Source organism: Candoia aspera, chromosome 12 (assembly GCF_035149785.1).
Source record: "Candoia aspera isolate rCanAsp1 chromosome 12, rCanAsp1.hap2, whole genome shotgun sequence".
Taxonomy (NCBI): Eukaryota; Metazoa; Chordata; class Lepidosauria; order Squamata; family Boidae; genus Candoia; species Candoia aspera.
The window spans coordinates 4,905,291-4,932,301 of NC_086164.1; the positions used below are offsets into that span (position 1 = coordinate 4,905,291).

The 27,011-nt window shown below is 46.5% G+C and overlaps 1 protein-coding gene across 1 annotated transcript in view; it reads right to left on the reverse strand.

Moving 5' to 3' along the window:
- Positions 1 to 8: 8 nt before the first annotated feature.
- CD99L2 (CD99 molecule like 2) overlaps positions 9 to 27,011 on the reverse strand; it is a 44,668-nt gene continuing 17,665 nt past the window's right edge. Inside the window, exons 2-11 of the mRNA XM_063313713.1 lie at positions 26,924 to 26,989; positions 24,830 to 24,868; positions 23,218 to 23,310; positions 22,465 to 22,545; positions 19,974 to 20,069; positions 16,234 to 16,299; positions 10,934 to 10,960; positions 9,569 to 9,688; positions 6,524 to 6,589; positions 9 to 5,031 (exon numbers count right to left, since the gene is read on the reverse strand). Of these exons, the coding sequence (XP_063169783.1) occupies positions 4,964 to 5,031; positions 6,524 to 6,589; positions 9,569 to 9,688; positions 10,934 to 10,960; positions 16,234 to 16,299; positions 19,974 to 20,069; positions 22,465 to 22,545; positions 23,218 to 23,310; positions 24,830 to 24,868; positions 26,924 to 26,989 (722 nt within the window). The 3' untranslated portion in view covers positions 9 to 4,963. The remainder of the gene's footprint in view (positions 5,032 to 6,523; positions 6,590 to 9,568; positions 9,689 to 10,933; positions 10,961 to 16,233; positions 16,300 to 19,973; positions 20,070 to 22,464; positions 22,546 to 23,217; positions 23,311 to 24,829; positions 24,869 to 26,923; positions 26,990 to 27,011) is intronic.

Genomic DNA, 27,011 nt, shown 5'->3' on the forward strand with positions numbered 1-27,011 from the left:
GCTTCCCATTTTTGTCTTTTTTTTTTTTTTTGCTTTAGCTCCCTTTTCTGCTATTAAGTTCTGCCCTTCGGATGAACGCTAATTCATACAACAGCAGAGCTTTGGACAATGAGAAAACCATTTGCTGCCAGTCGCATGAGAAGGTGACAACTGATGCTGGTAAATGTTCGCCAAACGAAAATGCAAGCTGAGAAGGAGAGAAAGGTAAAATCAAAGCCAGTTCTTTAAAAAGCAGAAGTGGCTTAAGTTCCTCCTAGCCTTCTCATAACAGGAAACCCCTTTCTTTTTCTCTAATTAGATGTCTCCTTTTAACTTCCAAGAACACATGTTGCATATAAATTCAGGGCACAATATGTGGTATATATATATATATATATATATATATATATATACACACACACACATACATCTTTGGCCTGATGGAAGACTTTTAATGCATGTGATTTGTCCTGCTCTGAACATCTGGCTATGCTTACAGATGTGGCGTTTCAGCTCACAGATCGTTTTAATTACGAATATAAAAAAGCAGAGTAGAAAAACGGAAATGGACCCCCCCAAGAGGTGTTGTACAACACAGCTGGCACTGCTACAGAGAAGTTAGCCAGGAAAAAGCCAAACATACTGTTGGTTGAATATACAGACAATGGACAGAATTCCCCAACGGGGAGAGATCATAGTTCAGTGAGGGAGCACATGCTTTGCATGCAAAAGACCCCCGATGTCAACCCCTGGCATCTCTCTACTTTCCAAGGATGGCCCAGGCAAGTCAACGAAACCGCCTGTCTGCCCGGAATCTCAGGCTGAATTGCGCTGTCCTCGACATGGAGTTTTTATGTATTCTAATCTTGCGTATTTTCACGGCAGCAGAGTTCTTCTGCTCCACAGTAGGATTTCTGGAGGGCTGAAAGGCAACAGGATTGGCCTTTGCCCATAGAACCACTGCCGGCTTGGCAGCATGGCGACGCGGACCCCACGGAGGCTAGACCTTTGCCTGGGCCATCAGTTGCTCGGATAAAGAACCAGGGCGTAAGAACTTAAAGTCTCTGTCTTTTGGGGAAGACCACGCTGTTCTTCATGGTCTGGGGAGGCCATAACAGTCACCGTTGCTCTTTGCACCTGACGTTGAGTCGTACTTAACAAGTACCTCCCTTTTGCTGGACTATCTAAAATTTACATTAAGGCATAACCATTTACCAAATTCATATAAAAAGACTTTGGGGAAAGGAAGTACCTCTGAGGTTCATCCACTGCCACATCTTGAAAGCCTGGTCGCTTTTCTTAATGTAACGCTTGGGGGGTTTTGTTCATGGAATCTGAAATACATACGTCTTTCAAACATCTAGGTGGGTAGCGGGTTATTTAAACTCCCCCAATACACAGCATTTCAAGATGCAGATCAGTGGCAGGACAGTAATAGAAAGACAACAAAACAGACAATTTACATCTACAGTAACATTTCCCCATAATTGGCCAAAGGAAGGAAGAAAGAAACTTCATCTATGTGAGAAAATGATTTCTAGTCCAAGTAGACTCACCATTTGCCCACCATTTATTGAAAGATGCACCACTGTACCCTAGTCTAATGTTTGATGTACTTGACTACCTTTGTCAAGAGAGAGCTTAAAAAGTAGTTGGGAATAAGCAGTTATGTAGATTCATCTGTGTGGTTTAGCTCACCTGAACACTCTGCTCTACTGAATTTAGAAAACAGAAACACAAGTCAAGACCTTGCTCTCCAGTATCTAGAGCCACCTCAAATGTGAGGAACCTTCAAAACCACTTTCCTAACTAGTTCTTAATCAAACTGTGAGTCCTTCATAGCAGAGTCCCACCAAGAAGAAGTCATTTCAGTGACTTCCTTAAGCAAGCTGCAATCCTCCTTTGATTCCCCCCCCCCCTTGGCCCCCAAGTCCTGGTTTAAGTCTCAAGCCAACAATGGAATTAGAACATTGGGGAGAGGAATAAAGCAATATGAGAATTTAGTACATCCACAATATACATTATTCCTTTAAAGGTCTTATAATGCTTATGAACTGCAAATTACCAAGCCAGAACAGAGCAGAAGGAATTCCCACAGTTGACAACAGACTTCTGGGCTAGCATTTTTAACTGCCTCCTGTTGGCCTTCCACTGAAATCAGTGGGACTTACCTCCATCATGGATAAAGATGGGGGTCTCAGGGCAAAATTTCAAGCGATTTCCTTAAGCCCCTATGGATACAGCTGGTAGCACCCCTTACATTAGGAGATTTACTCAAGACACTTCCATGATGCACAGCAGCATCTCCAAACAGAAAGTTCCACATGCCAATCTCCCTCACTTGAATGAGGGCTTTGACCTGGTGGGTCCACAGGATGTGGTCAAAAAAAGTAAACATGGCGGCCATGTCAGCACGCTTGAAGCTCTGCTCATTCTTGAGTATTGTGGCCGCCACCTGGACATTTTTGACCAGACGTGCAGACTGCCCCCGCCCAGCTCCGATGCTTCCAAATTCCCATGCCAAAACCTACCAGAAAAATCCCCTACAAATATCACACCGGATCAGTTGGTGAATGAAATCTGAATTAGGCATTTCACCTGCATTTTTCCCCCAACACCGTGTAATACATAATATGGACCGATACATGCACTAAAGAGGAAAAAAAAATACTCTAACCTTGCATGTGAAAATGTATACCTTGCTACAATGGTGAAATGCACGGCTAACAGGCTTTAGGTTAAGAGTGACCAACGTGGGCCAACCTTTAAGCTTGTTTCTTGCTCAGCTCCACAACACAGGGCTGGCTGCTGTTCCTCTGAGCTAACACCTGTAGTAGTAGTAGCAGAACTTTTCCCAAAAACAGGGCTAGAAAGCCCCTTTGTTTAATGTCCTCTGCTGCCCCTGTTGCAAGATAAAAATAACTGGGATCCAGCTAAATTTAAGAAATACCAGGGACCAAGTTTTGCTTGGGGGAAAGAGTGAAAACGGGCAGCCGCGTGGCCTCCTTCTGTGAATATCCTGGCCTTCTACCAGAAGCATTTTTACACCGCTGTGCAGGCCATGTGGTCCTCACCTTCCCATCTATGAACCAACCAAAAGGGAGAGCATGAAGGACATCAGCTAGCAGGTATCCCAGCACTATCCTTAGTCTTCCCTGGTGGTTTCTTGTCAACTGCATAGGCACGATGGGAAGAACAGCCAAGCTGCTGTATGAGATGAACAGGGTGGAGGAATGGACGCAATTGCCGTATCGTCCTGCCCCAAGGGATTGCCTCCCCTCCCCACAGATGGCAAAGCTCCCTTGTACCTTACCAGCTGTTGGAAGTGGGGAAAATCCCGAGAGTTGGGCCGACAAGAGAATTCCCACCGAGGACAACCCATCTGTGCCTGCAGCCCAGCTCCAGAGGAAACCCTGCAAATGGTCTTCCTTCTCAGGGCCTCCCCAGGAGGAACAGCTGAGGCTTTCTGCTGGGCCAAGATACCAAGGGACACCAAGGGAAGGGTGGCTTCCACCTGACAGGAGAATCACTCCCATGTATGGAAGGGGGTTGTTAAGTCCAGTTCCATCCAGGGAAACAGCTCAAAGGCCCGTCATCTAAATAACATTTAAGCAGGCTGCATATTCTTCTCTCCTTGACAAGGGCCTTCAAACGCTGGGCTGCAGAATAAACATGGTTGTCCACAAACTGGTTGAGCTCGGATCGAGACCTTGGGGAACACCAGGCCCCAAGTATGAATTAGCAGGAGGCGGTGATGGGCCATAAAATACTGACACAGAAATGCTGCCTGCTGGAGAACGTTGGAGAAACCGGGCCTTGAAAACCTGAAGGTGTAACATTTCATAATAATCAATACTGTCCATTATATTTCATCCCTTGTGTTCCCTGAACCAAAACCTCATCCCTTTGCTGGTTTTTAGCCCGTTAATTCTATACTCATCTGGATGCCTTCCTTTTTATCTGGAGTGCAGGGGGCAAGATTGGTGGGAGGTGTGCAAATGAATCACCCCCCCCCCCCAGCGGGAACCCTTTTGCACACAGCACACCCCCTTGAGCTGTTCCTGCAGTCCTTAAAATCCAGGTCCTGGAGCCCTCTGCAAAGCTGGAGCAAACAGCTAGGAAGCCTGCAGCCCATGCATTCTGTCCAAATGTATGGAGGTGAACAGGAAAAAACCCTTCTCAGTGGTCAGCACAGCAGCATAGCAGGTGAGGTCCAGGTTCTACTTTCAAACAGGTCCCTGGTCTTCCTCGAAAAAACTAGAACCGAAAGACAGTTCGTAGCTGAAATAAAGCCCAGCCCTATGGGGCAACAGCCTCTTCTTGGCCTGGCCAATTAACAGCTGTCGCACCGGTCGAGGTGTAGCTACTGCAAAGAGGTCACCAGGCCCTCAAGAAAGGCCGCTCTCAGTGGAAGTCCCACCAGCAGCTGAGATTTGGCTGAAACCCTTTTCAGAAAGGGCTGGTCCCCCCATTTCCACATGGTCTACTTTGGATCGGTCATTTACGGGCACTTCAGTTGGTCTCAGCACGCCTGTCAACTGCCGCCTTGACCGCCGTCTCTCTCCCCGCCACCCTGCCCCACCAAAATGTCATTCATGAATGTCTCTATCACTACTACGGAACACCACTTGGAAGGACCGTTGCGTTTAGCATTCAACCGGACCAATGCTCCTACGTGACCCACGGCAATGTAAACCCACGACTCTTCACGACAAACTCAAACCCGAAATAACATTTTCCAACCAGTCTACAGCCTACCACAATAATAATAATAATAATAAGCCTGCCCTAGTCAGGGGAATGCACATTAAATAGCTTTGGATCCAAATTAAACGTTCGTAAAAGCTAAATTACAAATATGTGAGAGGGGTGTTTTGTGTGTGTGTGTGTGTGCGTGCGTGTTTGTGTGCGTGTATGTGGGTGATGTGTCTTTTTTTTTTTTTTTTGCCAACAATTGCTTCTTTTTAAGCCAGACATCCGAGATTCAGACTTTTGCGTTTTCTTGCGGCGGCGGAGCTTCTGCTGTCTGTGGTTCTAGGACGGAGTATTTCACTGAGGAAGAAAGAGGGAGAAAGTTGAGCCTGCTGTTGTAAGAAAATAGGAAACATACCAGCTTGCCAGCAGCTATAGAAGCCCACCTACAGTTTCAGTTGTTTTTCAGTTGGAGAAGCCCACCTTCTCCGTGTTTCAGTTGTCCTGATGGATGCTGTTGATCCGTGTTTCTCAATCTTAGCAACTTTAAGATGCGGGGACTTCAACTCCCAGAATTCCCCAGCCAGCATAAACACCACTGTGGATATACCAGCTTGTGCTATTGCTATTACTATCTCAATCCGGTAGGAAGCATTTGTAGAATTGACTGGCTGGATGACTCGTACAATAAAAGCATTTTCCCTTGGAGTGGGTAGTTGTGAGATGTTGGAACAGGGGCAGATAACCTAGTTCCCTCCAGATGTTTTAGCCAACGATGCCCACAATCGCTTGCCCCGCTATTGAGTGTCAATGGGTACTGAAGTCCAAAGCATCTAGCAAGCCCCAGGTTACCCACATCTGTACTAGAAGAATGGCTTGCCATGTTATATTAACTCACTTCCAGATGGACTCAACAAGCAATTTGCTTCAAAAACCAACAGGCGGAAGTTCTATCATGGGAGATCCAAACTTGAAATAAAGAGGAATTTCCTGACCATGAGAGTTATTAAACATAAAAACCCACTGGGAACGTGTGAATGCTATTAGCCTGTCTCCTGGAGTCGTGGGGGCTCCACCACTGGGGGTCTTCAAGCAAAGCTTTGACCATCATTTGTTTATGGTGGTCTGAAGATTCAAGCCCTGGACAGAGGGGTTGCAAGAGAAGACTTCTAAGCTCTCTTCCAACCCTACAAGTCTGAGATGCACATCACCAGGAAACAAGTACTTCTATTTTTGTACCACTGATGTTCCTGAAACGAACACTCCTAGATCACCAAAGGAGTCCTACATTCTTCCTTTATTCATAACATTCACAGGATTGTTTGAATTATTTACAGGGCCACACAGCAGCTCCCAACCCAGTCTCATTTCTCCTATTTTCCACCATGGAAAATTTAGATTTAGATGAACCTTGGGACTGTTTTTGTGACAGGTGGGTAATATAATTCACCTGGAGGCCACCTACGTCTCAGATGTTTGGATTCCAGCTGGACAGAATGGTCCCTTCCAATTCTGTGATTTTACGCAGTCTGTAGCAAGGATAGGCAATGTGTGTGTGGTGGGGGAGAGAGGCTGGACACCCTGGGAAATCAAGAGGAAGGCATAAAAACCCACTGGGACCTTGCTTCCAATGAAGCACTTTTCAAAACTTTCTGAGAAGCCCTAGGACGTCTAAGTGAGGGCCAGGGATATATTTGGAAATGAAGAGGATGCTCATAGCTACTGCTGTACATACATGCTAGAGTTCTGCAGTCATTCAAAAACTGGCCCCTTCTGGGCTGTCACCCCAAAGCTGTGACAGAGTTTGTCCCTGTGTGAAACAGTTTGCCCTTATGGACACACGCTCTCTCACCTTGTGGCTCTTCAGTCACCACCGCTTCCATGTTTTCTCCTTTGACGTACTCCGCATTCAGACCCTCTAAAAACAGCAAAGAGTGGAAGAGATTGGACACCCAAAATTAAAACTTGCAAAGATGCTGGGGGACGACTGAAGTTGGGCAGGCAGCCAGAGGACCGTTGTAACAAGTGCTGTCCCGAGACACACAGCAAAGATAGCACAAGGACAATTCTGAAGTAGGCTTTCCCCCCAATTTACATGATTAAATATCTACTTGTAAGCTCATTCATCCTTTTAGATCAGTGTTTTTCAACCTTGGCAACTTTAAGATGGGTGGACTTCAACTCCCAGAATTCATTGCTGGCTGGGGAATTCCGGGAGTTGAAGTGCACACATCTTAAAAGTTGCCAAGTTTGAAAAGCACTGTTTTAGATTGGCCGATTGCGACTTACACAGTGAATCCTGTGCTCAAGCAAAGTTCTGATGTCTAGCATCCTTGTTCCAATTCCAGCAGCCAATTCACTAAACAGGCACAACTTCCCTTTAACAGCACCCATTTTCACATATCAGATATTTAGGGCAAGTGATGCAAAACCTCCATATTTTTTTTAAGGGAATCCGGGATAGATGAAATCCGTGGCAGGTCGTTAACCCAAATGGCGCTCAAATGGGTGACAAGGGGATGTAATTAATATAATGAAATGCCTGCCACATTTCAATAAAGGTCTGTGGGTATCGTTGCAATAACTGCATCCTAAATGATTTGTTAAAAAAAAGTTAAATGGGCAAAGCCATAAAACCAGTGGCTGCAGCATCTAACAGCTGAAGAAAGAAAGATCACACCTTTGTTCCATCTGACCAAAGGGCAAACTGGATAGAGTTGGGATTTTAAAAGGCAAACAGCATTTTAATTCTACAGCCCTCCTAAAGTTTAGCCCTCCTTCCCTGACATTATTTGTGTTTTAAACCTCCAACTTTAACTCTGAAACAGGTGAATCCATGGACTTCCAGATGTTGATGAACCATCACATCCAGCATGGACAACGGGAGTTGATGCTCAGCCTTGCCCCAGCCTTACCTAAACAATTTCTAGCACAAGCTTCATCCCTCTTTCTTCCTTTACAATATTTTAATTCCTGCTTTTCCAATTTAAACAGATCCAGCAAGGTAGATCAGGGTTGGCCCACCCTTGGGAGCTGAAATCTGAAGACAGGATAATGAGTCACTTGCTTCTACCATTAAACCAGGCCAAAAAGGGGTGGCAGAAAAGCTATGTGTAAGTCTAGCTGAGATGCTGTTTTATGCCATTTCCATAAAAAGTCCCTTCAGGAGCTGCTGTGCATTACAATGCATCCAAAGTCTGACATTATCCCAGCATGCCACGTCTGATGGCTGAAATTAATCCTCCGTTATAATTAACTTTAATTTCCTGTCGCCTTTTCAGGGCATTGTGTGCTGCCTTTATCAAATGCTTTTCTAGACCCAAGGATGTTTCTTCTGAAGATCACGTATTTGTACATGCGCACACACCCAGACACACACACACATGTACAAATGTACCCCCCCCCCATGTTTAATTTCCTTTCCGGTTGTTTTGATTACTGGTTTATATTTTTTCCTTTCAGTTCTGTGTCTTTCGATTGATAAAAACCCTTCCAGTTTTGCAAGGAGTAAGAATGCTTGTTCTCTCCCCAACATGGCTACTGACAACTGAACTGAAACAACGCAGCAGGGGTTAGATAAATGAATGGAGAAAGGAATCCATCACACTCCTCTGGACTTATTCTGCTGACTCAATTGACTCATGTTCACTCCCATTGTGATGCTTCGCTGAAAACAGCAGCGCAAGAAAAAGAAACAGTGTTCCTCTTCCTGCTACCACCAAAAGAAGTTATCTACAAAAGGTTGGATCCTTCCCAAACTACTGGTTCTCGCTTTTATGCCCTGGTAGATTGCCCTGTTCCTCCCCAAGGGGAGAAAGTCATCTCAGGAGATCAAATATTCCCCAACTTTGGCTGGACCACACATCAAGCTACTGCATGGAATGAACGCTGCCAGCCGAGGGTTCTCATCCCCATCCAGGTCCTCACCAGGCCCCTTCCAGCTTTGCAAACCTGGAAGGCAACGGAAGGAGGACCTCTTCTGGGCCCTTAAGGAATTCAATGGTCTGCAAATAAAGTTGCTTCCTTCAGGGCCAGCCAGGCTGGGAACTCACTGCAGCCAAGAAGGCAGAATGCTCATCTCAAGCAGCTCCTGCATGCCATGAAACAGAACCAAGAGGCTAATTGGTTAGGAAGCCTATCCTTGCTGCCTTTCCTGAAGAGTTCCGGGGGGTCAGTTGATGTATTAACAAGTAATTTTATGTCAAGAAGCCTCAACCTCCCTGTAGGTGCCACACAGTTTCACAACCACTACAGGAAACGGTAGCCGTGGGTCTTTTTTTTCAGCTTCCCCACAAGAGACAGGCACTCCTAGAATGAACCAATTGGCTTTCTCAAAAAAGCAAGCACTCGGATTTCTTCTTGGGTCCACTCCCAACTGAAACCAGCCTCCTTTTGCACTAGGCCTCCCAGGTTCACCACCATTCTCTCCTCCCTTTCCACTTCAGCAGCTTCCTCTAAAGCAGTTTTTCTCAACCTTGGCCACTTGAAGATGTGTGAACTTCAACTCCCAGAATTCTCCAGCCAGCCTGCTGGAGTTGAAGTCCACATGTCTTCAAGTGGCCAAGGTTGAGAAACACTGCTCTGAAGTGTTGACAGGTGATAGATGGGTATCTAGACTCTGTTCTAACATCCCTCTTGATCTTCTGCAGCTTAAAGGACTTCTCTTTCTAAAATATACAGGGGCCAGAATTTAACAATGGTCAGGGATCATCTGGACAGGACCCAAGTGAAGAAGATCCCATCACTTGTCTCATTCCTTCATTGCAGGCCTGGTTTGGGAAAAGAATGTGGGTCCCACCATGGGTAAGGTGACTGGACTTTGATGAACCTTCTTCCCACTAGCAATCAGATCTCCTGCATCTGGTTGTCAGAGGCAGGGGGAATTAGAGACACTTACGTTGTATGCTGAAGCAGAATTTCTTTTGCTGGTAGGAGATATAGCTGCTGACAGCACCAATCAAGGCCATGGCCAGGCCACTAACAATACCAGCAATTGTCCCAGTCTCCACCAGGGCACCTGCAGAAGAGGAGGACAAGAGGAGAACATTACTGATAAGGAACGGCAGGGCAGCAACTAGGGTCTGTGTAACCCAGGGCAAACATGGATTCCGCGCCCATTTTGGCACCCCCCCAGTGCTCATTTTGGCACCCCCAGCATGGCGCCCGGGGCACATGCCCCGCTTGCCCCCCCCAGTTGTGGCCCTGAGGAATGGCATCCTAGAAGTTTATTAAAGGTCCCTACTAATTTCTCCACTCCTGCCAAATGACACACTCCTGCTCTACCATGCCATTACTTTGGATCCTGTGTTGCTGCATCAGGTGAATGGACCCACTCCTACAGCCTCCCCCCTCCCCAGCCTGACACATATGGGCGTATTTGCAGGAATTCCCCAGATTTCCAGCCTGTAGGACCAACGGCTAGGAATAACGGGAGAGGTCATTCCGATGTTTCTAGAGCAGTCTTTCTTAGCTTTGGCAACTTTAAGATGTGTGGACTGCAACTCCCAGAATTCCCCAGCCAACATGGCTGGCTGGGGAATTCTGGGAGTTGAAGTCCACACATCTTAAAGTTGTCAAAGTTGAGAAACGCTGCTCCAGAGACACCGGTTAGGATGATGCAAGCCAGATTACTCTGTTGCTTTATACAAGCATCTCAGAGGTCTGCTTCATGCCTGTTGTCAAACCATGATTTGGCTTGACAAGGACAAACCTGGCCCTTGAAGGCTTGTTCTTTTTGTTCAACTTTGGGCAAATCATAGTTTACAGTTTCATTTGAAAGGGTGATTGTGTTGCTGCATTTGCCTTCCTCCATTTGTAAGAAAACCAGCAAATGCTCCTTGGAGTATGGAGCCCATCAAAAAGTGGACCAAGCCAATTTGGGTCATGCAATTCTTAGCAGCACTGCAAGAATGGCGGAAGAGTTCCAGGAAGACGCCGAGAAGGGAATCTATAGTTCTCTTTAGTTTAAAAAACAAGGGTGAGCAAACAGTGGTCCCTGGGCTTCAACACAGCCCCCAGCCTAACCCCCAACCTCCTCCCCACTTTAGGGACCAAACAGCCACCAGAATTCTCTTGGGTCAGACTCTGTGAAGAGCCATCTAGCACTCCTCTACAGCTTGGTGCCCAGGAAAGATAGAGAAGAGGGTTTCAAGGGGATATCTTAAAAGGCCAGGGGGAGAAGGGAAATCCTCACCCCCTTTCAAGCTCTGCCCCATCCACTGTTTGAAAAGAAGCTGAGATTCCCACAACCAGGCTCACTTACCATTATTGTAATCCGTGTCACCATCTCCTATACAGAAGAATAACAACAAGCAATCAGTAACCAATGGACTAACAGAGAAAGTGCAACATCTATTAAGTGCTGCCCTAAAAGTCTGAAACAAGTTATGGATCTTCTCCAGTTTACAGTATTACAATCCAGGATTATTAACCCTGTTTTATAGATAGGAGCCACAGCTGTAAGGTTCCTGTCACGCTCTCATTCTGGAAAAGCAACGGGCAAGTTTTCTCAATCAGCCATAGCATAGGAGAGTAGAGAGATATCAAAAGGGTCTGGTGTTTGCTGCAGAGGATTTAGTAGATGCAGACTTACTCCTCAGACATCAGCTGCTTGGGAGACCAACATGATCACCCAATGTAATGATATGTGGGAATGACCTTGGGAGACTGGGCCCAGAGATGCTCCCTAGGGAACGATCTGATAAAAGAGGGCAGAGCCCGCAGCTGGATAGTGGGCAGGGCAAGAGGCTCAGAAGGGACCCTCCCTAGTTTCTCAGGCTGTAAAGGAAATGAGGGGGGGGGAGAGTTATACTTTCAGACTTGCAAGATTCTGTTAATGCAGCTTTACAATAAAGTAGAATTAGCTTATCTGGTTGTGTCTCCTGTCTTGTCTACCTGGGAAGGCTGACACTCTAGTAACAAAGAAAGCAAGCAAAAGACACCCTCCTCATCTAATCTTACAAACTTGCTTTTCATTCTCAGGTGTATGGTTCCAGGGACCTTCTCCTCTTCCCCCAAAAGTGCAGGATGCATCGTAACACGCACAGCTTCCTTTAAAAACACACCCTCCAAAATTCTAGTTCTCCTGGTGCCAAGGAGACATTGGTAAAGGCGAAGGGTGTGTTTACAGAAGTGTCCCAAACAAACTCTGAGCAAAAGCTAAATAGGATGTCAGGCTTTGGAGAGTGAAGATGTAGGGCTGTTCTCCTTTCCCATAATGAGCCAAAAGGTGAAAAGGAACATGCACATTTCTTAGGGCACAGTAACGTGCACAGAATTTGGTTTCTTCCATCTCTGTTCCAACCACCTGGATGCAGAATTTAAACACTGCTAAACTCCAACAGATGATGGATGGTCCTGCAGATTTTTTGGTTCATCTATTTAAGCTGCTGCTTCTTGAGCCTTACAGCTCATAATGCTACCCACTTCCAAATAGAAGAACGTTAACGTTTTCCAGACAGCCCCTTCCCCAACTTCAAAGCAGCTTTAGGGACCAAACAGCCACCAGAATTCTCTTGGGGCTATTTTCCATCCCAGTGGGGTCTCCCCTTTCTCCAGTCATTTTTGGAAGGGCTTCCACACTATAAAAACACACATGACGAGGAATGGGAAAAGTCTGTGGACTGAACCTGCAGCTCCTTTCGGGTAGAATTGGGAGATCTTTCCTATAAAAATTCTGCAGATTTCCAGTGGCAATGACCTGTGTGCCCTGCATTTGCCTCTGTCCAAATCATCTCCTTGAAATACAACTGATTTACACCTTGGAGTTGAAAGCAAGGACAATTGGGAGGGTGGAGACTGTTTCTCCCCCCACCCCGGTTTTAATTCCTCCCTGTTCCGCAAAAGCCAATTTCAAGCCGCCCAGGGGGTGCAAAGCTAAACAAATAGATAAATAATCAATTAATCAATCCTAGGGCCATTTTAATTATCTTCTAATATGTTGACGAAGGAAGTTGGGTGCCGAACCGATGCTCTGCAAATCGCAGCCCCATGCGAGCGCTCGCACACTCGGCTAGCCCTCGTATTAATTAAGCAGCTGCTGCGTCAGTAGCAATAAATGAGATTGATTATAAATTTAGCCCTGTGCGCAGTCAAGAAAGTGGGTGCGGTTTGCAGAGAAATGGAAGCTTTGTCTGCACATTTCGGCATGCTGCAGCATAAGCAGTAATTTCCTCCCCTCCTCCATTCTCTAATTGGAGAAGAAAAAACACTTTGGTGGCTTGAAAGAACGAGTCCTTTGTGGTGTGCTGAGAGCGGGCAAAGGAATACGTACGGCCTGGTGCATCCAAAGCCTCGAGAAATGCCAGTGCCTTATTTACACCTGTGCACCTTAGTGTCATAAATTTCAGATCCCATGAGATTTGGTTGCATTAGATGGCAGACTAAAAGACTCCGGTGAGTCCCAGCCAGCCACCCGAGGAGGGAGGCCGCCCAGTGCCTCTCTGCGTGATACTCTCCTCCTGCCGTGGCCCTTTCCAAGCAGCTTCTCCAGGGCACCAAGGATCCCGCTGCAGCTCTGCATTTAGGAGGAATTCCTTCACTGCCAGGGAGGATGAGTCGCACTGCCGTTCCTTCCCTGCCCACCACAGCAGGGGCCCTTTGCAAAACAGGGCACCCCAGGGCCTGAGCAATTCTTCACCCTACCCCCTCCAAAGGAAGAGACAGCAGGCGTTACCCTTCGCAGGTTTTCTTTGCAGAAGGGCAAGCCATCTGTGGTTGCAAATCCGCAGCTGGGGGCATGTGGATAACGCAGCATTGTTGCCCCAATCTTTGCATGCGCCATCTTATGAGGTCAGAGCCCCGCTTCTTCTGGGCCTGGAAAACAGAAGTCTACAGAAGAGGCTGCCAGCTTTGGCATGGCCAGGGGCCACAACTGGCACTTGGGAGGGGGAAAAGCTTGCCATGAGCAGGACAGGACCAGGTTGCATGCTCAGTTAAGGAGCAGAATCTTTTGCACTTTCGTCCGGTTCTAGAAGCCTTGGGAGTACAGCCTTTCTTTTTTAACTACGTTAAGCAGACCGCAGGGGCCCTATTGCGTTTTTCGTATCTCTCCTTCCTTCCAGTGGTGAGGGGCCGCCCGGCAGATTTTGGGAAATAGGAGCTCAGGGGGCCACTAGTTGTAAAGAGGGCCAAGATGATACCAGGTTTTGGGTCTTATGCCTTGGGAGAGAACAGAGAAATTGCCCCCTCCTTGCTTGGCATTGACTGTTTCATTCGCAACTCTGGATTCCTGATCCAAGCAGGAAGACAAAGGGGATAAAAGTGAGGTGGGCTCAGCCTTCCCAGGTAGACCAGACAGGAAACACAAACAGGTGAGCTACTTCCACTTTATTGTAAGGCTGCATTAACAGAATCTTGCAAGTCTGAAAGTACAAATCTCCTGCTGCCTGCTTTACAGCCTGAGAACCTGGGGGGGGGGGGGTCCCTTCTGAGCCTCTTTCTCTGCCCTTTATGCAGCTGCGGGCTATGCCGTCTCTTGTCTGACTATTCTCTAGGCAGCACCTCTTTTCTCCGTCTCCCAAGGTCTTTCTCACATACCATTACAACTAGGGAGGCTGCAGGCTGCTGTAAAGGCAATGGGGGAGAAACTTCATCCTCCCAAGAAAATAGAATCTTGCAAGTACTTTCAGACTTGCAAGATTCTATTAATGTAACTTTACAGTCAAGTACAATTAGCTCACCTGGTCGTGTTCCTGACTGGTCTACCTGGTAAGGCTGACATCAATCTTGCAAGGCTGAAAGTATAATTCTCCCCCCCCCCCATTTCCTTTACAGCCTGAGAAACGAGGGAGGGTCCCTTGAGAGCCTCTTGCCCCGCCCACTATCCAGCTGCGGGCTATGCTGTCTCTTATCTGACCGTCCCCTCGGCAGCGCCTCTGGGCCCAGTCTCCCAAGGTCTTTCCCTCATACCATTACAGGAGGACAGACCTATTCGTTCTAACCGCATCATTCTTTCTTTGTTATGGCATCCACTAGAGTCAAGTTGGAAAACTAAACGCAATAAAGGCAAGGTCTCTCCAACCGCCACAAATCTTGGTGGAAACTGACTCGCCCATTTTAAGAATAGGAGGAGAGGTTATATTCCTACTGGACCACCGTTAGAAAATGACCACTGCTCTCCACGGCACTGACTCACTCCTCCATTCAGTGACACTGGAAAAATATTAAAAAGCTCAAAGAGCGTGGGAGACTTTGTTTAAAATCTTTGAGGCTGAGAGCTTCGCAGGAAGACCATCCATATCTAAGCAAACTTCTGTGTGGTCTATACTAGGATGCTATACATTATCAAAAAGGAAGTTGTGTGCTGTGTGAAAGAGATGATGCACATAAATACACATGCTTACCTTCCTTTTATTCAGAGTTGCCCCCATTTGCATCCAGTGCTCAATATATGGATGTTTACACCCCCTCTGAACTTCTTCCCATCCCCAACAAGCAAATACTTTCAGCTTCTGAGCCTCAGCATAGCCTAACTCTGAGTTTGAACGTTCTTACACCTTCCATAACCGCCAGCAGCTGAACCTACAGTTAGAAAGCAATGGTTTCAATCAACTGATGGTACAGCTCACACACTTACGCAAACTTATGGAAGTGAAGTTGCTGGCTAAACTTATCTTCTTGTTTTCTCCTAAGTAGTCCAAGAAATCAAAAGCACACAAATCAGTCTGGATGACCACCTATCTGGATTTCTAGAGCTGTGCCTTTCCTGCATCAGGAAACGGGTAAATTCAATGGTCTTTGAGGTCCCTTTCACGATTCAAGCTATTTTTACATGTTATAGGGAAGAACAGCACTTAGCTCAGAGGGGGGCCCTTCTATCCCCTTTCTGAAGCTTTCAGCACCCCTCTGACCATGACGGTTGAAAACTGACAGCGCAGGTTCCTGACATTTTCAGATGAGAAACATGGAAACTCATGCATGAACCTTAAGATATGCAGATCAGTTAAAAAACAGAGGACTCCCCCCCCCCCAAGATCCATACCCCTATCCAGACACATGACGTGTCCCATCCTACTTCACAATTCTTAGCTCTTCCAAAAGATTACGTCAACGGAGGTGGCAAGAACTACTAACCGTGCCAGGTACTGTCCCAACAAGACCCCCATCTGAAGCACATCAGGACAGATCAGAAGCCAGCAGGGGGACTGAGGGGTCCCCAGTCCAGCCCATGCCTTCTGCCCCCATTCCTGCCCTTCTTCCTCTTGCTTTCTTCTCTAATGGGGAAATGAGGAAGCCTCTGATCTCCATTTGGCACCTCACTGGAAGATTTTCCCCCCCACCCACAAGGCTTTAAAACCTGTTCCGCTGAGATCAAAGGAAATCATACAGCGTTTTCCAAAAAGCAGAGCAGGCTCCCTCTGCATCCTCTGGGAAATTCAACCAGGTGGCCAAACACTTCCATTTTGAGCATCGCCGTTGCCTGTAACGGTCCTGAATGATCATATGGATGAGGCCATTTTGTTCATTGAAAGCTTTATAGCTCAACCTTTCACGATGTTGCTAATGCCAACTCCCAGTATTCTTCACCTTTCACTATAACTAACCAAGCAGAGAGAAACCTACCTTTTTTCTTATCTGGCTGATAGCCTCCTTCATCCACGATACCAATCAGGTCAGCATCAGAAATTCCTGAGAAGTCCAAGTAAAGTCCACTTACTTAAGTTCCACATTTGTCATTTTTTTACCAGTCTTTAACCAAATTGACCCTACTTTTTTAGCCATGAGTAAAAGAGTCGTGGTTTTAAGGACTGTATCCAAGAAGAAGAAAAATGTCTCTTAGTTAGACTGATGGTGGCTATGTCCATGGATTAGTAAAGGAGTTATTGGCTAGAAGCAAAAGTTATAAACAGCGAACCATCATTTATGCAATGTTAGTTATTATCTAAAAAGGCAGCCTTACCTAAGACTGCCCAAAAGAACAGACTTTTTTTAAAAAGTGAAGTGTTTCAACCCCAGAATGTTTGTTTTATTTTCACTCTTTGCAACTCCAGCTCCATGTCAAGTATCTTGCCCACCCCACCCCATCCCTTTGCAGGATCTGGTACAATGTACCTCATATAACTGAAGTTGCTTCCCCCTATCATTCAAGGGGGGCGGGCACTAGCACAGGAATGACAGCACCACATGGAGGAATCTTAATTTGCACACTTTGGTCTGGAGAACCATGATCCATGTTACCTGGAAGATCTGGTCTTAATCCATAACAAATTGTTTGTTCACTCCATGCTACCTGGACACATCTGAATGGAACACGTTCTACAGGTGTTCCACAGAGATTTTGCCATTGGAAGGGTACAGGAACACCAGCAATTCCAAGTCAAGACCAAGTGAAGCCCATGGACATCCACAGAAATTCTGAACTCTACTTTTGGATCCCCTGCCACACGTTAAGCTAAGCCCAAGAACAAGATGACTGACTGCACTTGCAAACATTTCCAGAAATAGAAATCTCTGGAGATGCTTGGAAGCATTTCTCTGTTTGGGAATACAGAGAAATCCCATCTGCCTTGACCATCAGTCCTGCTGGCAAGCAGGAATTGATAGTCTGTATGACTTTCTAGTAGGTTAGAGTGGGCAAGGAATTCACACCATGCTTTGATAATAGCCAGCTGGAAAAACAACTGCTTGGACAATCTCATGCAATCTCATGCAGTTCATTTTATTTATTTAGAGGGGGGTGAATGTTCTCAAAGAAAGCTTGTTGAGAACTTCTGGGTGTCACCAAATGCTCCTGTGTAATACAATCAAGAAAAGGAAGCAAGCAAGCAAAAATGTAGGGTGGCCAAGCTCAAAAGAAAACAGGGCTCCTACATCTTTAATTATAATGTCGACAGGGGGATTTTAGCAGAAGTAATTTATCTTCTTCTACTCACTAATGGAGAACATACAAAAGGTTCTGTTGGATCAGACCAAAGGGCCATCTAGTTCAGCATTTTTTATTCGAACCAGATTCTCTGGGAAACTCATGTTCCCCAGCAAGTACAACTAAGAGTCATCATGCCTCCCATGCTGAAAGCAATATCATCATGACTGTCCTCTGGGCTGATGTTCTGATGAAGCTCTGTTCTTTCTGACATTTGGCCCCTTGCAAACTACCTACAGCTACAAGAAATGGGGAGAAGAAAGAGCAGGCAGGACTTGGAAGGTTAACAGAATTTTGAAACCACAAGCTGAAGAGCCTTTTTCCAGATCCCCCAAATAGAAAATATTGAAAAAGCGTCACCATCATAATGACACCTAGGAGCCGGCTTACCTACTGCTATATTTTGATTGACCACCTTACCGCTACCCTCTAATTCTCCTGAGTAAAAATCTGGGAAATACTTGCCAAACAATTCACACATGTAATATTTTGCTTTCTTAGCTCCGTTTCAGGAAGGCGACAAACTCAAATTCTTTCAACAGCATGATCTCATCTGGTTTGGAGCTCCTAGTAGCAACCTCCTCAGACCATCTCCAGGGGAACAGTTGGCGCAGTGGCTCACATGACAGAGAAAGCCAGAGGCGCCCAAGAACGGATCCCTGATGCTCAGGGATGAGCAACTGCCTTTGAACCCTGGGGGTCACTGCACGATCTGAAGCGTGCAAAAAGAAATCAAAAATCGCCCAGAGTCCCTCCTTTGGAGGGGAGATGGGTGGTGATAAAATTGGGTAAATAAATAAATAAAGTGCTGAAGTCTCAGAAGATTTCACTGAGACTACAGGAAAGGGTGGTTTTAGATTATTTCCTTGGAGGAAGGAAATATCTCTATGGGGAAACCTGGCAAGTGGGGCATTGCTGATCTCCACAGACCCTGCAACTCTACATTTCTAGAAGCAAGTCACAGAAATGGGAGAAATCAAAGGAAGGGAGAGAGAAAAAGGCTGATTCACAAGGAAAAATTAGTACAGGCGTCCAGCATCTCTTCCTTCTCGTCCCCAGGTTGTTGGTTAGACAGGGGGCTGGTCAGGGGGTGATTTTTATCCACTGGACTTAGAAGAGAAGGGAGAATGACACAAAGGGAGTGGCGTGGGAGAGAGGAGGCAGCAGCTTGGGAGCCAGCATGAGACTCCTTACTGGCTTTTCCACCTCTTCTACCTCCACCTTTCAAGCCTGGAAAGGGATTCTTTACTCATTAACTGATCATAGAAAATAGCAGCGGTTGATTCAGGCTGGGCAACAGGGTGAAAACAAAAGCAAGCAGACAAAAAGGGAAAGCGGGGGTTCAAGCTGGAACAATAAGCAACCCGCCAAAATATTTCTTTTCTAGCATTTCTGGGGCGAGAAGCTGATCTCTTTTCAATCATCCCTGCAAAGGTTTATCTAATTAGGAAAAGCGACGCCCAAAGGGGTAGGGAGGATGTGTGAATCCTACCATTCCCTCTGTTCCCAATGTCTGGGCAATGAGTGCATTGCTTCTATAGGTAGTCCTCGCTTAACAGCCACAAGTGGGACCGGAATTTCAGTCGTTAAGCGATGCAGTCATTAAGCGAATCCAACCCAATTTTACAACCATTTTGTGGCAATCATTAAGCAAATCACATGGTTGTTAAGTGAACCGTGTGGTCGTTAAGCGAATCACACAGTTCCCCATTGATTTTGCTTGCCAGAAGCCAGCTGGGAAGGTTGAAAATGGCGATCATGTGACCGTGGGATGCTGCAACGGTTGTGAATGAGAACTGGTTGCCAAGCGCCCGAATCATGATCACATGACCACCAGGGTGCTGTGACAGTCATAAGTGTAAGGACCAGTTGCAAGTTGAGTTTTTGAATGCCATTGTAAGTCTGAACTGTCACTAAATGAATGGTAGTTAAGCGAGGACTACCTGTACCACAAAACCTGCACCCTCCAGAGCTATGGCATTCACATTCCATCCTCAAACTAATTCCATCAACGGCATCCTGCCACCACCATCACTGCCTGAACATCCCACCACCTCCTTCATCAGCTGGATGGGAACCAACTGCCCCAGAGTGTCTGCAGGAAGTGTGGCCAAGAAGATAGCCACAACAACGCAACTGAAGCTCCGCATGTAAAAGAGGTGATCGTAGTCACCGTCTTGCCTGTTCTGACTCTCCTCTCTTCCCTGCAGACGTTCCTACCTACAACTGCCCTCCGTCTCTTCTCAGAAATGCCTGCAAGGTCTGCTAACCACCTGCCTCCTCAGACCCAGCAGAGTCTCTGCCCAGCCGGTCAGCTGATCTTAAGGGCTTCCGGTTCCCACTGGCAGCCATTCTCCCCAAATGCACTGGACGTGGGGGGAGGGAAAGGAGAGGGGGCAAAGCCGATCCTGACCAAAGAAAAGCAGAATTATTGACGTACCTCCACCAGGGTTTCCTTTAGTCGGCCTGCCGCCAGGGTGTCTGTCATTTCGGTCATCTAAAGCATCGGATAAGTCTAAATCCATCGGATCTTTCGCTATAAAATTAGCACATCAGTTACTTAGAGCTCTATGACTTCTAGCATCACCAAGCCTTTCCGCTGCAGAAGTCCTAAACTCTTAGGAGAGGTAAGAGCAGGCTTGAAGAAATTTACCTGGGTTTCCCCGTCGTTTTCTACAGTATTTATTAGGCAGTTTTGCTCACTGGATCATGCTGAGTTCTACATGTGATGCATGCGACTGTCACCATCTCGGCATAAGACCAACCATTCCCAACCTGGTAGTCTCCAGGTGTCTTGGGCTCCAATCCCCCACCAGGATCTCAGGCAAGGGGGAATGCCAGGCCTTGCAGCCCACGGGTCTACATGTTGAGGGTTGGGGTGGGCGAAGGCTTTTATATAAAGCAAACGGAATGTCAGGAAAATACATAAATTGAAGAGAGAAGTTTGAACCCCCAAATTAAGCCTGGGAACCCCAAACCCCCTAATTATCTAATGGATTGTCTTCTCCTATCATCCATCCATCCATCCATGCATCCCCAGACCCAGGATTATCCTCAGATAATCCACTTCTACCTACTTTGCCCTGCCAAACAAGAGAAGGCAGAGAGAGAAGCTAAGGAGAAAACCTTTTTAAGCAGAGATGCCCCTGAACAACCCGCCTGGGCCCTGCACTGCTCTCTTTCAATCGCAGATCAAGCCCCTGTTCTTCTTCCACACCTTCAGTCCTTTCGATTTCCAAGGTAGCACTTTTTTTTTGTTTCTCAGATTTTGGATGGTGCATGTTTCGCTTGGGTTTCATTTTGTGATTATTTTCATTCTGGTTTCATGCTGAGCTTTTTTTTTATTTGGAGGGGAGCAGTTGTTGTAAGCTCGCTTTGTAAACTGCTGCTGGATGAGCTTGGGCTATTAGAGGGGCACAGAAATATAATAATTGGGGAAGAGTAAATGGAAACCCCTCTTTTTCCTTTCACCCAGAAAGTAGCATTTGTGTGTGCACCTGCCGTTCAGCCAAAAGCTGCCCGTGTAGACCTCACAGGTACATTCTTAGAACAGTTTCTCAAATCTAGAGAAACAGAATTTAGACCTAACAGCATCTAAAGCATTCCTGGATAAACACACGGGCTGCACTCCAGAGCCTTTTCCACAACACACCATCAAATGTCGAAATTTACTACCCTGAGATGTGGGATTGGACTGATTCTTGGAAGCTTGAGGATCAAGGGCTATTCCAAAGCTGAATGTGAAAGTCCTTGCTGGAAATGTGGCTCTTAAGGCCATCTGCTGGAAGACTACAGGTAGTCCTCGACTTACGACCCCAACAGGGACCGGGAAATTCATCGTTAAGCAGCATGGTCGTGAAGCGAGGCATCGCGTGACCACACCCAATTTCACAAGATCTTTTGTGGCAGTGGTTAAGTGAATCACATGGCTCCCCATTGATTTTGCTTGTCTGAAGCCGGTTGGGAAGGTCGCAAACAGCGATCACGTGACCCCAGGATGCTGCAACCATTGTAAATACATGCCGGTTGCCAACTGCCTGAATGTTGATCATGTGACCACGGGGGACACTGTGAAAATCGTAAGTGTGAGGACTGGTCATAAGTCACTTTCTTCAGCACCGTCGTAACTTCAAATGGTCCCTAAACAAATGGTCGTAAGTCGAGGACTACCTGTAGTGGACTTCCTTGGGCAGTTGGTTGAGTGAGAACAGCCTGGGGTGATAACAGACTGCTGGACTAGGTGGGCCAAGGGTCCCATCCAGCAGGGCACAGCTTATGTTCACAGGAGCTTAAGCCTGTGGCTCCTGAGGAAATGGACAGGATCCTTGGAATGGCCACCTATTGACTAGAACCCTGCCCCTCCAGGCTTGTGAAGATCACTGAGGAGGCTACATGTGGTTGAATCCTGGAAGAAATCAGGACAGACTCAAGGAAACCTTTTTTTTTTTTACACAGCGTGTAATTCGGCTTTGGAATTTGCTACCCAAGGAGGTGGTGCTGGCTACCAGCTGGGCTGGCTTCCAAAATGGGCTGGACTGATTCATGGAAGTCCTGGGGATCAAGAGCTATTAGCCCTGGTGACAGTGGGACTCTGAAGGCCATCTGCTGGGAAACTCGAGAGCTTCCTTGGGCAGTCAGTTGCCACTGGGAGAACAGGCTGCTGGACTCGACGGGCCAGGGGGCCGATCCAGCAGGGCATGGCTCACGTTCTAACCTTCTGAAGGACAAACTGCCGTGTCCAGGAAAAAAGCATCGGTGAGAAGCATCCTTAAGGAGCATGGGATGGCCAGCCACCCCTGTCCTGGCACTCCCTGAGGCAGTGGGCCAAACCTTCCGCATGGCAATCCTTTTGCGAGGACACTCCCAGCAGGCTAGCAACATTGCAAATCCCCTGCATTCACCTTGGAAGTCTAATCATGGTTAAAAATTACCTGGAGTCTTTTTGGGGGGAGGCTTGGTAGTTTTGGGCTGCTTGGTGGTGGTGGTATGGGGTATGTTCCAGCGGCCGTCATCTGCAGAGAGAAGAACAGACACCTTTGAGCCCAAAATGCCAGGGTGCCCAGCGATCACATTCCCCCTGCCTTCCCCAGCCAGTTGCCTTCCAAATACGCCAGGCTGCAGCTTTTGAGAGCTGGGACCAAACACATGCCGGATAAGCTGTGGTTAAATCTTCTCAACCCCTGGCCCATGTTATGGAAAACAAAGAAGCTTGTGCCTGCCCCCTTTCCTGGAGTATTGTGTAGCCTCCCATTCTAGCCTCCTGCCAAGGATCACCTGGTGGTCTCCCATCCAAGTTGCAACCAATTCCGATCCTTCTTGGGTTTTAGGGATCTTTTAAAAATGCACTTTTCCCACTTAACCTTCCCCCAACCATTACTTTCCCCTAACATCTGGGATTCCTTAATGGGATCTTTTTCATTCTGGCTTTATTGGGCTGGTTCAGAAGCTGGTTTGTGGGCTGTTGTCATCCTTGCTGCTTTGACAGTGAATAGGAGTATCCAAATCTATTCCACAGATAAATAGCCTGGTTGTATCCAGTGTAAACTGAAAGTTGGAATGAAGGTATGAATGAATTTCTTTGCCATCCAAGTTGTATTTCCACCCCATTCATTATCCCCCAGGGGCTTCAGGAGAGGAGGGCCTGGGGGCAACTCTGCCAAAAACAGAAGCCAAGGATCGCTTACCTGGTTTCCTTGGATAAGGGCCAGTGGTGGCCTTCGCAGGCCTGGTGGTTCTCTCCGGTGGGGAATCAAAGTAATCCAACAGGTCAAGTTCACCTGCTCGAAAAATCAAGGGATACTGTCAACAAAAGGGATACTTGCTGCAGGTGTGAAGGCAAACACCAGACCCCCTTGCTGTTTCCTTCAAGAAGCCCAGGATGCTGTGCTGGGGGCGGGGGGCTTAGTGACAAGAGCAGCTCTGTGATGCAACCCCCCTTTTCTTCTATGTGCATCACAACTTCATTCACATGCCCTATAGGAGGAGAGTTCGCAGGGCGATGCCACCACTCTTTCTCTCCTTCTGATGGAGCAGCAAGATCCTGCAGATGTCACTGCTAAGGGTTTCTCCCATTTTATCCTCCCAACAGCCCTCTCAGGTAGGCCACCGCCACTGTTACAAAGGCCAGTTTCCCATTAAAAGACAAAGATTCTTCTTCTTCATATTTTCCAGGAAACAGCCAATCAGAATAGGGTCTGCTGCATTTTCCATCCTCATGCTCAAACCTGAGAGGCCAGAGCATGCCGAAGGCATCCACCAAGTGATTCCTGGCTATAAAAGAGGTAATGATCAGCCTATATATGAGGGAGCGCCATCCTCAAAAGTTTTGTATTTTATGTGTATGTTTGGGCAGCCGGAGAGAAAGAAGAATGCGCTCCATAAATTTTCAGGAAAGGTGTGCAGTGTTTCTCAAACTTGGCAACTTTAAGATGCATGGACTTCAACTCCCAGAATTCCCCAGCCAGCATGCCTTAAGGTGTCTGGACTTCAACTCCCAGAATTCCCCAGCCAGCATGCCTTAAGGTGTCTGGACTTCAGCTCCCAGAATTCCCCAGCCAGCATGCCTTAAGGTGTCTGGACTTCAGCTCCCAGAATTCCCCAGCCAGCATGACTTAAGGTGTCTGGACTTCAGCTCCCAGAATGTCATGGTTCCTGTTCCAATGTTCCTGAAACATCGCAATGAGCTCCCATGCCATGCTGGTGCTGATGCGTGTTGTTGCCCAGGAGGGGGCTGCTACTGCTCCTTGGTGCCAGGCAGGGAGCTGGTTGATGCGAGTACAGAGGAATGCATGCTTGGGCTATCTCAGCTGGTCAAGGACGTTACCCAGAGACTGCCAGCAACCGTTAGGAACACCTGCAAGGGGTGGAGTTGTACTGACTCTGGGGGGAGGGCTTTGGGATAGCTTGGGAATTAACTGGGAGAAATCCCACGCTTTTGGTATTCTCAGCTCTGCCTGTGCCTCTGCATACTATTCATCATTAAATTAGATTTCCATAGAATACCTGTGTGAGTCTGATTGTCATTTTGAATCGGCAGTCATTACACAGAATTCCCCGGCCAGCCCTGGCCTAGAGGAATAATTCAAAACAGCTGAGGATCCCCCAGATGAGATTGTATTCCTCAGCCTGTACTTGCAACTTCCCTGATCGCTGTTTGGCGAGAAAGAAAGGGGAAAAAACCAGCGAACTGCCCTAGCTTGGCTTAAAGCCAAAGGTCATGGTGGCTGGGGGTAATGGGAGTTGTAGTTGGAGAGCACCCACAGCTGCTTTAAAGAATTAAAAAAGCAAACACCTCACCTGTCCCACCCGAAGGCTTCCTGGGTGGCTTGTGAGTAGCTGTCGAAGACAGAAGACAGAAGAGTCAGCAGCATGCCCATTCCCTTCAGATGCAAACCAGTCAGAGCACACCTTGCCACCTCAGCTGGGTTTACTCAGAAGTAAGACACACACACACACACACACAGAGTTCAGGAGGCTACTTCTCACCTGTTTACAGCAGGGCAACCTTAAACAAAAGTGAGGTGAGCTGTACTAGGCAGGAAACACAGCTGATTCCATTAAAAATGTCAGCTCCCAACACTGGATGTTTGGGGAAGGAGAATGAATGGATTTATTTATTATTTATTTATTGATGAAACAAATTCACATGGCCGCCCAACTCACACACAGTGACTCTGGGGTCGGGGGAGGGGCTCAAAGAATTAATCGATCGATTGATTCATTAATGCTGAGTTTCCACGTCATTTGAAGCTGTAACACAGTTTTTCTTAGTTGGCTTTTGGCTTCGTAAGAGGGTTGAACCGCTGTGGCTTCTAAACCTTGGTTTATGCTTCAGCGCAGGAGCAGACGAGCTGAGCTTGCAGGACTAAACGTGCCCAAAACCCTTGGACCCAAGCCCCCCAGGCACAGTTACAGACCACATGATTTCCTGAATCAATACACAAAATTGCTCTAGCTGCATCCAGGTCAGCGTCTGGAAACCCTTTATGGGCTTTTTGCTGAAAATGGAAAAAAATAGCTTGTGATTTATGGGTTTAACGGTCAGAAAGGGTGGAATATGAAAAGAAGGGAGCCATGATATAACTACAGAGAGAGAGGATAAAAAATAAATGCATTTATAACTGCTGTAAAGAACATCGAAAGCTGCTTCTTTATTTATTCTTCTCTGTCTTTCTTTTCTTTTTCTTTTATTTCTTAATTATTTGCTTACCACTTTTCTTGACTTTTCCTTTTTTCTTTACATTTGTATTGTTTTTACTCCGTAAAAATCTCTTCGATAAAGACTATTTTTAAAAAAAATTACTTTAGTTGCATCTTTGAAAAGGGGCTTAGCTTTTTTTTTTTTAAAAAAAGAGGGGGGGTCCAAAGGCATATCCAGGCCCCGCCCAGATGTGAAACAGCCCCACCCACTTTGCATTGCTGCCCCGCCCACTCTGGCTCTTGCCTTACTGTGAAGTGTCGGGATGGGACTCGGCCATTGGCTGATCCAACCAGTCACGATTTTAAAAAGAGCCTGGTTTAATCTCGACAGGCAAATCCAAGGGACTAAGCAGCAAGCAAATCTCTATTTCAGTGCCTCCCAGTGGAAATCCCAGAACAGGCTTTAAGACACTGGCAAAAGACAAAACAGAAAGCTTCTGCTTTCATGCAAAAAAAAAAAAAAATGAGAATAAATTAAAGGATTGTATACAGACCTCAGAAACAGAGAGCCTGGGGCCTGCCCAATTGGATAACAGATGACCAGGCCGCACAGCGAGGGCACATGATTCCACGCATTATGGAAGACGCTCTGCTTGAGCGTTTGCCTTTGTCCTGTTGTTTATCTAAACACTTTCTTTTCGGTTTGGCATTTTCATATATATATACATATACATATACATATATATATACATACATACATATATATATATATATATATGAAAATGCCAAACTGAAAAGAAAGCATTTAGATAAAATATAATCTAAATTTTATTTAGATAAAATAAAAGCGTGTGTGTGTGTGGGTATGTATGTATGTATGTATGTGTGTGTGTATGTATATATATATATATATATATATATGAAAATGCCAAACTGAAAAGAAAGCATTTACATAAAAAACAGGACAAAGGCAAACACTCAAGCAGAGCGTCTTCCATAATGCATGGAATCATGTGCCCTCGCTGTGCAGCCTGATCATCTGTTATCCAATTGGGCAGGCTAATATATATAATACATATATATATATATATATATATATATATATATATATATATAGGCAGACTTATATATATATATTAGCTGTGATCGTGAAAAGCACGCCTGGCCACAAACTCTTCCAATCTCTACGCCATGACCATGACCCAATCTGCCCGCGGCATCCGCAGGGGGAGCAACCTGCAGCATACTTACGCCTCTTTGTCGGAACCAAGTCATCCAGCGCATCTGCTAGATCGAAGCCCGAGTCATCGGCATATCCTAGGGACCAAAACAAACAAAC